This window comes from Dryobates pubescens, chromosome 11 (genome assembly GCF_014839835.1).
Source record: "Dryobates pubescens isolate bDryPub1 chromosome 11, bDryPub1.pri, whole genome shotgun sequence".
In the NCBI taxonomy this organism is placed as follows: Eukaryota; Metazoa; Chordata; class Aves; order Piciformes; family Picidae; genus Dryobates; species Dryobates pubescens.
The window spans coordinates 20,340,847-20,354,095 of NC_071622.1; the positions used below are offsets into that span (position 1 = coordinate 20,340,847).

Here is a 13,249-nt window from a genome sequence, read left to right on the forward strand (position 1 = left end):
GCCTTGGACCACTGCTCTAGATCTGTTTGGAAAAAAGCAGTTTTGTCCGCCCCCCCCCCCCCCCCCCCCGCACCTTGCATGCCAGTAAGGAAGAACCCAGGAACATGACAGCATGCTGGTACATGTTCAAATCTCTTCCTGAAATTAGGAATGGCCCGATAGGATATGGCCAGCACATGTAACTTAGGGTCTTGGAGACTCTCTCATAATAAAAACATTATAAAATGTCTTACTGGAGACCTTTGGTTGTTTAGTAAAGCAAAGGAAGGATTCCACAAAGCCTTTTCTTCTCTCCCTGCTCTTCCTTAACACTCTTCCTTCAATGCAATGATTTAAAGATTAGCTTTTGCCACATCTATGGCAGCTGCCTGAACTGCAAAAGCTACTTAGAGCTGCACCTCCATTTTCTCCTCTTACTATTCAAGCTTCAGAGAATTCAGAATGCATCTCCATCTTAGTTAAAACGAATGAAAAGTGACATGCATGAGAATGTAAGAAAATGAAAGCTTTACTTTTTTTCTAATCACAGAGGTTGGTATGTCTCTGCTAAGAACAGTCCAAAGCCTCCCTAAAGAATGGACTAACTTGACAGAGAGACAAAACTTGCCAGGTCAGCGGCCCTCGCAGACAGAGCACAGACCCACATCATTTGGAACCTAGTTGAGCTTGGCCATGTGTTCCAGGGAGGTCTGCAGGAGACAAACTGGACAGATATCTCTTGGCTTTGGAGATCACTTACGTATTGTTTCTGCCTTGCTCTGCTGTGTCTTACTTATTTTTGTACCTGGGAAAGCCATATGGGTATAATACGTTGAAATAATTGTGTGTAGTTTGTACTGCCACAGAGCATTTCTCTTGGTATTTACTCTCCTCTGCAGATGTCAATACTTGGCTATGCCTGTTCACATCATTTTCAGGGATTTCTGAGACCTAAGACCTCCATTTTTCTTTCCTGTTTTGGCAGTTAGTGTCTTTCCTTTTAGGTAGTTGTTCTAACTTCAAGTGAGCTGAATTGCAATTGTAATGGGATTACTGAGAAACCTGCTAAAAATATGTTGGATCATCTCGTCTAACCCTGCATCAGAAACTGTGAAAATAGTGCTGCAGAAAAATACTAATGCTTGGTATTGCACATTAACCCCATACATCTCCTCTGGGACTTCCCAGCACACATCACTTTCAGCTGCTGGCGCCAAGAAGTTAAAAGGTCTGCACGTACGTTGTAATCAATTCAGAAGTCAGGTAACACTGAATGGATGAGAACTGGCTTCTGGCTCAGCATGAATGAACTCAAACTTAGTTTAGTTGTAGAAGTCAAACTGATTGATGTTGTAAAGTAAATGAACAGTTCCCCAGTCCATTCTCAATAACAGAAAAGCTAACTATTTGCATTCAAAAAAAAAAATCATAGAATTTTTAGGGTTGGAAGGGACATCAAGGATCATCTAGTTCCAACCCCATGCCATAGGCAGGGATACCTCACACAAGATCAGGATGCTCAGAGCCACATCCAGAAAAGCACAGGCCTGTAAACCAAGTAAAGCAATTCTGCCTCTCATTACAGGTTTTGCAGACTTGCCCTGCACCACTTTAATGCTGTACTGCTTGGTGCAGAGCAATCAAACCACCCCTCTTTGCCTTTCTGCTAAAGGAACCAAGTCTAAGACCAAGGATATGGTAACACAGTTATCTGAAAGGAAGTACAGAGAGATTAAAAATGAGAAACCCCAAATTCTTACCTTGGGCAGGATCAGGTGGGCCAAACTCCAAAGAATATCGCAGAATGAAGTTGTTATTCCATACATACAGTTGATTGTCTCTGGGGTTGTAATCCACTGCGGCAATGTACTGGTACTGGTTGGGGAAAGGAATTTCCACGTGCTCGCCTCTGCTTAACCTGGTGTTGTAGATGTAATCGATGGCATTCTTGCCAGTCTCACTCTCATTGTCCTGGTACACTGAGCGCACCACATACAGGACACCACATATCATGAAAGCATTGGATGCTGCCCGTTTGTCATAGGCTGTTTCCCAGGTGGCCTCAAAACGCAGGGTGTAGGGGTTGAGCTGGCTAATTACTATCATCCCGTTGTTTTGCTCCGTAGCATAAATTACCCATAAGCCATTCTCATCAACTGCCAAGTCAATATCAGTCTTTCCTCCCCATCGGTATGGAGAGGTGTCATGATAATTAGCATAATTGATTATGGCCTCTCCACTCTTAATTCTAGTCCTCAAGTCAAATTTTACTATGTTCCTAGTTCTTTCCTTGTTAAAAAAGACAGCGCCATCATAAACTACAAATCCAGTACCATCCACTCGATTTGGGAGTTTATACGTTGTCTGTTGGCGTCCATTTTGGAAGTCCTCTAAAGAAGCATATTCTATCAAAGTATCAGTGCGATATGGAGTCCATGGCATGAAGTATATTTTATCTGCAGCCTGGAGAGGATCTTTGCACCAAGCACCTGCTTTTTGTTCAGCTTCATATAAATACGGTGAGTCCACAACTGCTTTCAACGTCCCCGGGCAAACAAAAACTAACAGTCACAGAGAGAAGTAAGACAAGAATTATGTCAAATTGAGACTGTCTCATAATAGAAAGAAAGAAAATAAAGAAAAAAAGAAAAAAAAAGTAGGTAAATCATAATGACTGTGTCAGGAAGAAAAAAAATCAATTTAATTGGCACTAGATTATACCTCATGTTACAATTAATGCAATTATCACCTTTAATCATCCACTTTTCTTAAAGTTACCATGTTCCTGCTGTACCAGTTTGGAAAGTGGATGGAAACTTTTCACTAGTACAGAACAAGGCTCAATGGCATACACAGACAGCTGAAAATGTAGAGCTACTCTTGCATTTTCATCTTAAGACTTTTAGTGAGTACACATTAACGCTCCAGAGCTTTTAACTGGTGTGCAGCAGTGCGCTAGGTCATTTCAGTCCAAAAAAAATCACATCAACTTGTTTAGAACTTTAAGAAGTGGTGAGGCTGAAAAAGGAGGTGCCTCGATTAAAATTAAAGGAACAAAACAAATCATCAGGTATATAAAGAAAGCAATTCGGAGCAGAGAAAACAAAACACAACCAAAGCAATGAATGAAACAAACCAGGAAACCCTGTAACCATGGCATGCTATGGAGAGGGTTCTGGAAGCCAGGCAAGATGACACTTGATTAACAGGAATTTACCCAAGGGTGAGAGAAAGAGAGGGAAAGAAAGACAAAGAGAAAGGGAGAGAAAAAAGCAAGGGAGTCTTCCCTCCAGCCCAAGTATTTCAGACACTATACCCCGCCACCTACTTTAAGCAGCCAAGTCACTTTATTGCAAACAGTCTTCTTTATGAGGTGTACTTATGAGATCCTGCTGATTATCATAATATAAGAGTGTTGTGGGGAGGGGAAGGGAAGAGGTTAACATCCATAAGGCACATAACAAGGAGCTGGGGTTTGGACTGTATACGTTATTTACCTTTTTGCTCCACTTCTATTTTAAGCATCGGAAGAAAAATAAAAAAGTGCAAGGAAAAAAGAAAGAAGATTAACATAAATTGACTATTAATCTAAAGATTAAATTAGTAACAGACGCTAAATATAGGGAGAATCAGAACTGCACTATATTGGGTAAAGAGAAAACAGACAACAGGAAAACCTAGCAGGAGAGAGATTCTACGGTTACACAAGTGAACATGGATCAATCATTTTAGTAGATTAAGAAGGCAATACAGATATGTTGGCATGTAGTTTCACTTAGTGAACCTGAATAAATAATGAATGACTTTACTAATGCATGCTATATATACTCTTCTCAAAGTATAATGAGATCAAGTTAGTTTTTTAATGACACATTAATTTATCATATATGTGCAAGTGCACATATACATATTAATTAGATCATTATAAATCCCCAATGCAGTATATTCATTAAATAGGTTTGTATGTGTACTTAATAAACCTTCCCCCATCTTTGTCCCACACATTCCTCTGCTTTTCTTTCTTGTAAAGAAAGCAGCTTGCATCCTTTAACTCTCACTAGGCTTTGTTTTTCTGAATGTGAATCTTGAGATTTTTTTTGCCACTTCTTAGTCTATAACTGCAAAACCAGACTAGAAGGAATAAGCAAAAACATCTAGAAAAAAGAAGCAAAAGAACAGTAAGCAAGAGGAAAAGAGAGGAGAAAAACATTTAGCTTATTCAGATATCCTCCAGCATCATCGATTTAAGCCCCAGTCAGCAAGCTAGTATGCAAAGACAGTCATACTAAGCATTGAAAAGAAACATCCATCTGGCCACCATACATGGAAAATATAAACTGAACCCGATTAACAAAGTTATATTACTACAGCAATTTTTCCCCAAGGAAGTTTTAAGGAACATATTACAGGAAGACATATAGCTGAAGTCCAGCTAGTAAATAGATTTCCAATCATTATTTGCAATAAAATCTATTTCATATACTCAGTAGCCTTTTAAGTATGCTCCCTTAGTTTCATAAAATGACCTGGCAAATGACAGATGTACCAATCTGTGTAACAGCAGCTGCCGCTACCAAGGAACTGTATCAAAACTATTTGTGCTGCTATTACATTTTCAGTATTGCAGTATTAGCCCAGAGAACATATTTGTATGTTCCATATATAAAGTTTCAGATTTTCAGTTTCATGTAACAAAATTACATATGATTGTTTTGAGAGAATAGTACTGGCTAAGCTGATCTACTGTTTCTTCAGGGAACAATTCCAAAACTTTACGGGGGAGTGGGAGGGGGTTAATATTCTCAAAATGAGGAGCACTTTCCCAGCCTTTGTTCATTTATACACCTTTAGGTAAAATACTTGGTTTTCTGCAATTTGTAATTCTTGAGTTATCCAAGCAAACAGAAGATGTATTCTGAGGTGAATTCCTGAGTTTCAGTCAGTGTTAACAACTTTCGGATGATTCTGTTAGTGAAATTTAATGTGTGAGTTTATTCCTTGCCAAAGTGCAATACTGTATTGTACCTGCTTAGAATTAGTAATAGGAGATGAGGAAAAAAGGTAGCGATATCTAAAATCATTACTGGCATGCCTGCTCTTCATGCATTGGTGTACAGCTGCACATTTTTCAGGGACAGATGGGCTTACTGAAATAAACAAATGCTGCAAAGTCCCACCAATACAACACTTTAAAATGTGGGTTTAGTGTTTTTTTAATTGAATCCCTGAGTCCAAAAAAGACTCAAAGTAAAAATGATGTACAAAATGTTTTGATGTTCTTCTTTGAAAAACAGCTGACTTTCGTTATTCAAAGTATCAAAGTACATTGCACATCATAATTGAGAGAAATGTCAGGTATGGTACTCTGTAATTTAATCAGCAACACTCTAGGACAAAGCAATGCCTATCAAATTTGTCTAGAACTTGAGCTTCATTGGAGATCCAAGTGAGTATCTCAAGAGATTATTTTTTTTTTGTCTACCCTTTCAGATGCAAAAAAAGGAAGCTTTTCGTTAAGTACTTATGAGGGCAACAAATATAAAACCCAGAGGAAGTTCAATCAGTATACAGGATCAGAAAAGCAGCTATGTATTTCTGGAGGCCAGCAAGGCACAAAGGAACTCATAAACTGCATTCTGTATAAAGGTGACACCATCTCTAGTGTGTAAGAACTCCCATCTTTTGCCACAAAAACTGATATAATGGCGATTTGTAGTCTTGCATGGACTGAAAGGTGCCACTGTGAGACACAGCAAATTTTGCAGTTTGGCAGTAATAACTGAAGATAAAGTTCAGAAACAGTAATAACCATAACTGAACTTCTGTTAGAAGCGCTATGATTGCTGAAAACCTCCCTTCCTAGACCCACAAAATCCTATCCCACCTTCCAAACACATCTCTCATGCAGGGACAGCTGTTATCCGCAAACAATGATTTCAGACCTTCTGTATGTTTAGTTATGAAACACTGGAACAAGTGAATGAGAAACAAATTAAACTTGGTAACTGGAGTTTACCAGGCGTCAAAAAAGGATAGGCTTTGTGGGACAGGGAAGAAAGATGGTCAGTAACAGAAATGGCTACTGAAGCACAATGTAATTTGGAATCGAACTTCAAAACCAATTTTAGTAGCTGGCAACCTTTTTGATGACTGCTGGTAGTAACAAGTAATGCCTCTTACAGTTCTGGAATTGGGCACAGAGTCACCAGTGTACATACTGCAGTTCACAAATTCCAAAACTTATAGACTTTGAAAGACAAGAAGCATCCAGAATCCTGAATTATGATAGACACAGAATTATATCATTCAACAGGTAGACCAATGCAATTGACAGTAAACAAAAACAAGCACTTTAAAAGTAGAACAACTACATGTTAGAGTACAGGGTAGGCCGCGCTGTGGCACTATACTTCTGAAAACTGGAAAAGAAAAGATTCACGTAGATAGCAATACCCAATCGGTAGAACATATCCACACTTCTCTTCCTAAAACAGCATAAAAAATTATGTTTGAACATTATTTGCATTACACTTTTTCTCTATGAGCTAGCCTACTGGAACTGGAAACAACCTCTTGTCATTTGACTGACCTTATGGTTTGGAATCAGATGCACTGCCCTCTTTCTGAGAATTTGGAAATGAAAATAGCGCTAAAGTGAAAGTGATCTTAGTGGAACAAAACTTTGGTTAGATTGGGGCAAGACATCACTCCTCAAAAGTGGCACAAGAAGAACAGTTATAACAAGCCACCGATACTACACACAGGAGGAATGGTGCTAGGGATCACTCTATGCAGTAGGCTTCCAATCCTACAAATGGTACAGAAAAAAAAAAAATCAGCAAGCAACCATTTCACAATGACACAGCAGAAATGAAGAAAAAACAGATGATCTGTGTTTGGCCTTTTACAACAGTGAAGGTTCAATGTGGTGAAGAGTAAGAGTAAGTAGTATTTCTGTTTAAGAAGTCTAAATTTTAAAATTGTGCAGGAAACAGTATGGATGGTTTTGACATAGCTTTGCTTATGCCAGAACTCATTTCTTTCCTTTTTGGACATATACTGTCACCACAGTGTTTTTGCATCTCAGACCTGGCCTGTTTCCTGTACCAACAGAAAATGTGACTTTGGTTAAGGATTACTGCAGATCAAGAAATTCACACTTAATAGTAACTTAAGGGAATGATCAGTGCACTGCTCAGATTCCATTGCAAACACAGCTATTTCTCTGTTGAGTTATGGGATGAGGGAGAAGTCCCTGCAAAGAATGACCTTACAAGAAAGCAAAACCAGTTAAAAGTGTTGAATCTGTAGAACTTTTATAAACATACATACATGGGGGGAAAAAAAAGAGGCATTAATTATTGCAAGGAAATAAGAAGTATGCCTAAAGCTACTAGATTCTGGCATTAGAGACAATATTGTACAAAACTGCTAAAGTAGCTGTAACTTCAGAATTTTCTATCTCAATCTGATTTCAGTATTTTGTTTGCAGTCAATCCACGGCACAACTTGTATTTTCTCTTTACATTAAAAGTGAACGTATCTTTCTCACTCTCTTCTCCATTGCTTTTAAGAATCAAGTCCAAGTAACTTATTAATTATTCATTCCAAATCTGTGTTCACTTGTAACATGCCCTTGAAGCACAAAGTCCTCTTACAATGTCCCCAAAATGAGACATTGCCTCCAAGTGTCAGTGTTGGGTTTTGCTGTGCACCCAAAGTCATCACAACAGCAGGTAGCTTTTCAAGCAGATCATGATTAAAACTGAAGTCAATTCCTGCTTTAGATGTCTGTGAGCCAAGCCAATTTGTCAGCAACTGGTAGTGGGCAAAAGTACAAATTTCTATCTGGCCTATTGAATAGCTAATTTGAGTTTGTTTTCTGGAAAAACAGTAGCCTTAAAAGCCAAACACTTAAGAACACAGACAGACACTTGGCCAGCACCACACCATGGCTTCCTTCCACACTTTGTGAAGCTAATTGGAGACCCTAGCCTGCAAGTGCTCTGCATGCGTAATGGGTCTGTGGGCCAGAAACATATGCTTCTTTTCCATCTAATGGCACTCTAGCTTTAATTGTGAGGGCCAGAGGAAGTGAGCAAGAATAAAAAGATTATACTTACTATAAGGAACACATTCATACTGAACTTCTAGGTATTTGTATGTTCCAGGACAAGGATCAGGAAACACATCTGACCCAGTCACTACTATACATTGTGTTCGGTTGTTGCACCTGTAATGGGAAAATAAAGTTAAGTTAATCAATTTAAAATTATATTTAATTTACAAGTTCATGCTAAAGTACTATATGCAGTGCTAACTCTCTTCACACTTGGGCAGTCCAATACATAAAACAATGAAAGTAATTAATACTACGTAAGTCAAAGTTCATAAATCAGGCTTCAAGACAGTATTTCAGTTGAGGATTTATACTTTAAAATTTGATTTGCAGGTCGATGTTATTTCCTATGTCAGTCATTTCTACCGGTAGAGATAGCTGTCCCAAATATATACTGATTTGATACTACTATTCAATAAAATCAAAGCAAAGATATAAAATGAAAGAAATGTGTAATTTTGAATACAGTACCATAACAGAAATGAGCGATTCCTTCACCTTTAGAGATATACAGACTATTGAGTGGTTTTACATTTCAGAGATATTTTTGGTGTGATTCAAAGAAATTACTTTGGTTGTAACAGTTACTGCAGACAAACATCATTAGCATTTCCATTTTAATCATTTTAGAGACAACTGGTGGACTCAAAGCTTCCTCTGTTAGGCTACAGGAAGACATAAAGAATGGTTGTCTGAGGAAATAAGAAAAGCAAAGAAAAAGAACTGCAAGAAAATCAATTAACATATTTTCGGGGAGGCTAATTACTGAAACATATATGATTTGCTTAACAATAGAAGTCAATGCATTTTCATACAAAGAAGAACTTAATTACAATGCCTCTAACCACAAAATCTACTGAATTTAATGTTTTCAAAAGGTTTTTTTAAATCATAATAATCAAGAGGTTTTAGTCAACTATTCATTTTTCTGAAGAAGAATAAAACAAAACAAAAACTCAGAAGTTAAAAATGGAATAACAATTATATAACCCTAAAGAGAGGGTCAAAACATAGTTCAGAAAAAACAGTCAGAAGGAAGTGAAAGAAAAAATGAGGTCAGGGAGTTTGGTGAATAAAAGAAAAAGAGCTTGGCTGATCTTCTCATGGGTTAGTTTTGTTTGTCAGCAAACTGAATAACAGGAGTCTGAACTTAAGTAATAGCCTAGCCTTTGACTCCAGCTGTACATCAACTTCTCTACTGGTCTGCTACTTCCCACACTCCCTGAATACCACACCCCAAGCTAAAATAATCTGTCTTGTATCAACAATTTTCCACAGCTGTACATTCCCAACAGGTATAAGAATAATTCATGCTACCTCATAAAATGTAGAGCAAACACATTTGAAGAACTCTGATATAAATCACTATCCTTTTTATATACTCATCAAACTAACACAGAACTGTGGCCAGGATATGCTGTGCCTCTGCTGAGCAAACAACTCTCCTGACTCCATCAGTGTTTGGGTTTGGGTTTTTTTTAAGATAATTATTTCTGGCCTCATAAGGCTCACAATTGCAGAATTAACTCAAAATAGCCAGGGATTTCTGTATACATAACCACGGATTCACATAGATGGTGAAGAACTCACCTGTCACCTCTGTGCTGCTCATGGCAGTGACTCAGTGACTTTCCAGATAGCACAGGCAGGTACCGTGTGCAGCTACTGCACAGGTATGACACCACTACAGCACTGTAATTCATGGCAACAGCTCACACAGTAGAGAATCCACAACAAATATGACACATTCAATGGTATTCAGACTCATGCTGCAGTTATGAAATGTGCACCCACACTGCAGAGAAAATCTGTACTGAATCTGTAATACTGAAAATCATAGAATGGTCTGGATTGGAAGGAACCTCTGATGGTCATCTAGTCCATCCCTCTGAAGTAAGCAGGGGCATCCTCAACTAGCTCAGGTTTCACAGAGCCCTGTCAAGCCTCACTCTGAATATCTCCAGGGATGGGGCTCCAACCACCTCCCCGGACAACCTGTTCCACTACCCTCATGGTAAAGAACCTGTTCCTAACATCCAATCTAAACCTGCTCTCCTGTAGTTTGAAGCCATTGCCTCTCATCCTGTCACTAGAGGCATTTTTGTAAACAGTTCTCTCCATCCTTCTTTTAGGGCCCCTTCAGGTACTGGAAGGCCTCCTCGGAGCCTCCTCTTCTCCAGGCTGAACAACCCCAGCTCCCTCAACCTGTCCTTGTAGCAGTGGTGTTCCAACCCCTTGATCATTTTCACAGCATTCCTCTGGACCCGCTCCATCAGGTCCATGTCCTTCCTATATAGAGGGCTCCATGCAAAATGCACCAACAGTGACACTTTTTGTACTCATATAAAGGTCAAAGTGCTGCTCTTGTGTGTGTTGTATAGCAGGAGCCAGTAAAAGGTAATATGGTCTCAAACCTCATTGGCCTCTCTGTTCTAACCCCCATATGTGCTTTTTCATGCTCCACGCTGGAGGTCAGACTAACCATGAGAAAACACTGGATATAAGATTTTGTAATTAATTTCTTTACATACCTGTTTCTTTAGTGAAAACCTTACACTAAAGCCAAAATAATCCCTGGAAAAAGACTGTTTAGTGCATCATTCAGTGTAATGGTTTCCACAGCTTTGAGCTGTATGAAAATTTCATTTCTCACTTGAATGGGTGGCAATTAAGAGAGAAATATTGATTTGTTATAAAATAAAATGAATACATATTCTGAGAAATTGCTTGAGAATGAAACTGATGATGGTTGGGGATGCTGTGGGGGGAAAAAAACCCCAACAAACCTACTAGCAGTATTTGTAAATCTTTTCCATAAGATGAACTCTTGTTTCCCCACAAAAAGTTATTTTCTTGTCTTCTATTTTCCACCAGTAAGAGACTCATAACACTGCCATCAGTTAGGAAACTGCGATGAACTTCATGCCCGCTTGTATTGGAAGGATACATAACAATAATTCAGAAGAAAATGATGCATTTTCTGTAAGTGCCAGTGTCAAACTTCAAACTTCAAGCACTGAGTGGTGTTTACAGGAAGTTGCTGACCTTCTAAAAACATCTGACTATTTCTTCATACAAGATTTCACTCGCTAACCACTGGCCATAATAAAGGAGATTCCATTTCCAAAACAATGAGCTATGTCCACTACTGCAGTATACAGCACTTCTACAAACACCAACACCACTCCTCAAATTTAGTTGAGTAACTAAATGAATAGAAGGATTTGTGCAGCATGCTGCAGGTTTTTTTACATTCAAATCACTGATTTTCTGTATTGATGGTCACATTTTATAAAACCAGAGTAATTTTCATGTAAGGTTGTGATTTTTGTGCATTTCTAAGATTTCAAGTTAAAGACACTTGATTAAGAAGACATTCATGTTTTTAAAAGTGAACATTCGGGTAACTTTGTTACACAGTTGCCATATTTCAGTTTCCGTGAAACCTCAAAAAAAACCCCAAAACCCAAAAAACCCCAAACCAAGCAGCAACTACAGCAGCTGTCAGTTTCTGCCTATTTAAGCAGTTAAATCACAATTCTTTAGTGTTTCAGTGTCTGTAAATTTTTCTGTAGGTTTTAAATATCATTTAAGTGTAATCTGCTTCACTGCCTTAGTGCATGCTAAAATATGTAGTCTCAGGTTTTGTTTTACAGTCTTAAAATTCAGATGATCTCACACTGAGAAATGTCTTCACACTTAAGACACCGACAACTTTCACAACAATTTATGATACAATGAATTTGTCATTTACAAAGAAATAAAGCAGATCTGCAAAGAACTCTATACAAACTCAGTAACAGCTGATTTATGAAAGGTAGCATACGATTTATATTTGAAATCTTGTCAGTTTAAGACTAACTGTAGCACTGGAGGAATGATAATTCAGGTTCCTCTTCTAACAGTGACAAAAGGTTTGCAAAGGGAAATGTAGGAAGTATTGCTATTCTCATGAATGCATGGAACAACTATGTACTCTAACACTCCTTTCTTCAGTACTTTAGTATGAATGAAGAAAGGTTACATTTTTGTAATGCAGATGCATTGCTTAGAGTAATCTAAAAATCAAATGGAGTGTTTAATTAACAGTTAGAGTACAATATCTGAACTCCTTCCACCTTAGGAAGAAGGCTGTGCAAATGAGGAGTGGCCCCTTCACATTTCAGATGCATATAGATAAAAAGGCAAGTAAAGCAGCTCCAGTCAGGCTGTAAGCTTCTGCTCTTGATGGAGCCATGTCCCTGCTGTATCCACTCCCTTCTGTGCTCAGCTTTAAGGACAGATGTATTTTCCATGATAATTTGTTCATATTTCAACTCTTAATCTTGACTTGTACAATTCCCAAAAAATTGCTTTTGCTCTTTTTTTTTGTATTATCTTATGCTCGTTATTACACTTTTCCCCACGCAACGTACAGAGATGAGATTCCACATGCAATATATTCTGTGAGGTGTTTTAATCAATAATCTTGTTCTGCTGATTAGGCAAGGGCTCCTGTTTTAGCAAGATAACGTTGGTTTCTCCTGTCATGCTCCCAAAAGCCACTGGGAATCTTCAGCAGATCATTAGATATACTACAACAAAGCTTTGGTACATGCTCTTTTCTTTCTGAAATTACTTCTTCACTGTCCCATCGTTCCTCGTCACTGCTGGCACTGCATTATTATTACAGCTCCCCTGAAACTTGCACTACAGCTATGTCTCCAGGCCATAGGATGCCATTTTCAATTGAAGCTTCTGCTTGAAAATATAAATTAAGAAAATTTCATTATCTTCTGCCAAAGGCCATTTTTCACCACTGTTCTAGGGAAGATTAAAAATGCAAAATCTATGAACTTGAACAAATACTCCAGCAACAGAACGAGAAACACAGTATATCATGACTGGACCAGGAAGTGAAGAAGTGAAGTGCTGGAATCTGAGCAGCAGATTCTGGAAAGGCACTAGCATTTCATGGATTTAAGGAAAAAAAAAAAAGGTCATTATGGGTAAGTCACATCAGTCACATCAAGATACAGTTCCTTTCCAAGTGGTTCTTGCCATTTGCATCATTATTTTAGAATTTAGAATAGAATTTTAAAATAAACCAGGTTGGAAGAGACCTTCAAGATCGTCATGTCCAACCTATCATCCAACACCACTTAATCAACT

The 13,249-nt window shown here is 38.3% G+C and overlaps 1 protein-coding gene across 19 annotated transcripts in view; it reads right to left on the reverse strand.

The window, feature by feature from the left end:
- ADGRL2 (adhesion G protein-coupled receptor L2) overlaps positions 1–13,249 on the reverse strand; it is a 316,422-nt gene that overhangs the window by 42,848 nt on the left and 260,325 nt on the right. For 14 of the 19 annotated variants that reach the window (XM_054165502.1, XM_054165511.1, XM_054165506.1 and 11 more), the window contains 3 exons: positions 8,103–8,212; positions 3,477–3,491; positions 1,740–2,540 (listed from right to left, as the gene is read on the reverse strand). In XM_054165502.1, coding sequence (XP_054021477.1) covers positions 1,740–2,540; positions 3,477–3,491; positions 8,103–8,212 — 926 coding nt within the window. The remainder of the gene's footprint in view (positions 1–1,739; positions 2,541–3,476; positions 3,492–8,102; positions 8,213–13,249) is intronic. The other 5 variants (XM_054165513.1, XM_054165507.1, XM_054165503.1 and 2 more) reach the window with 1 other exon arrangement.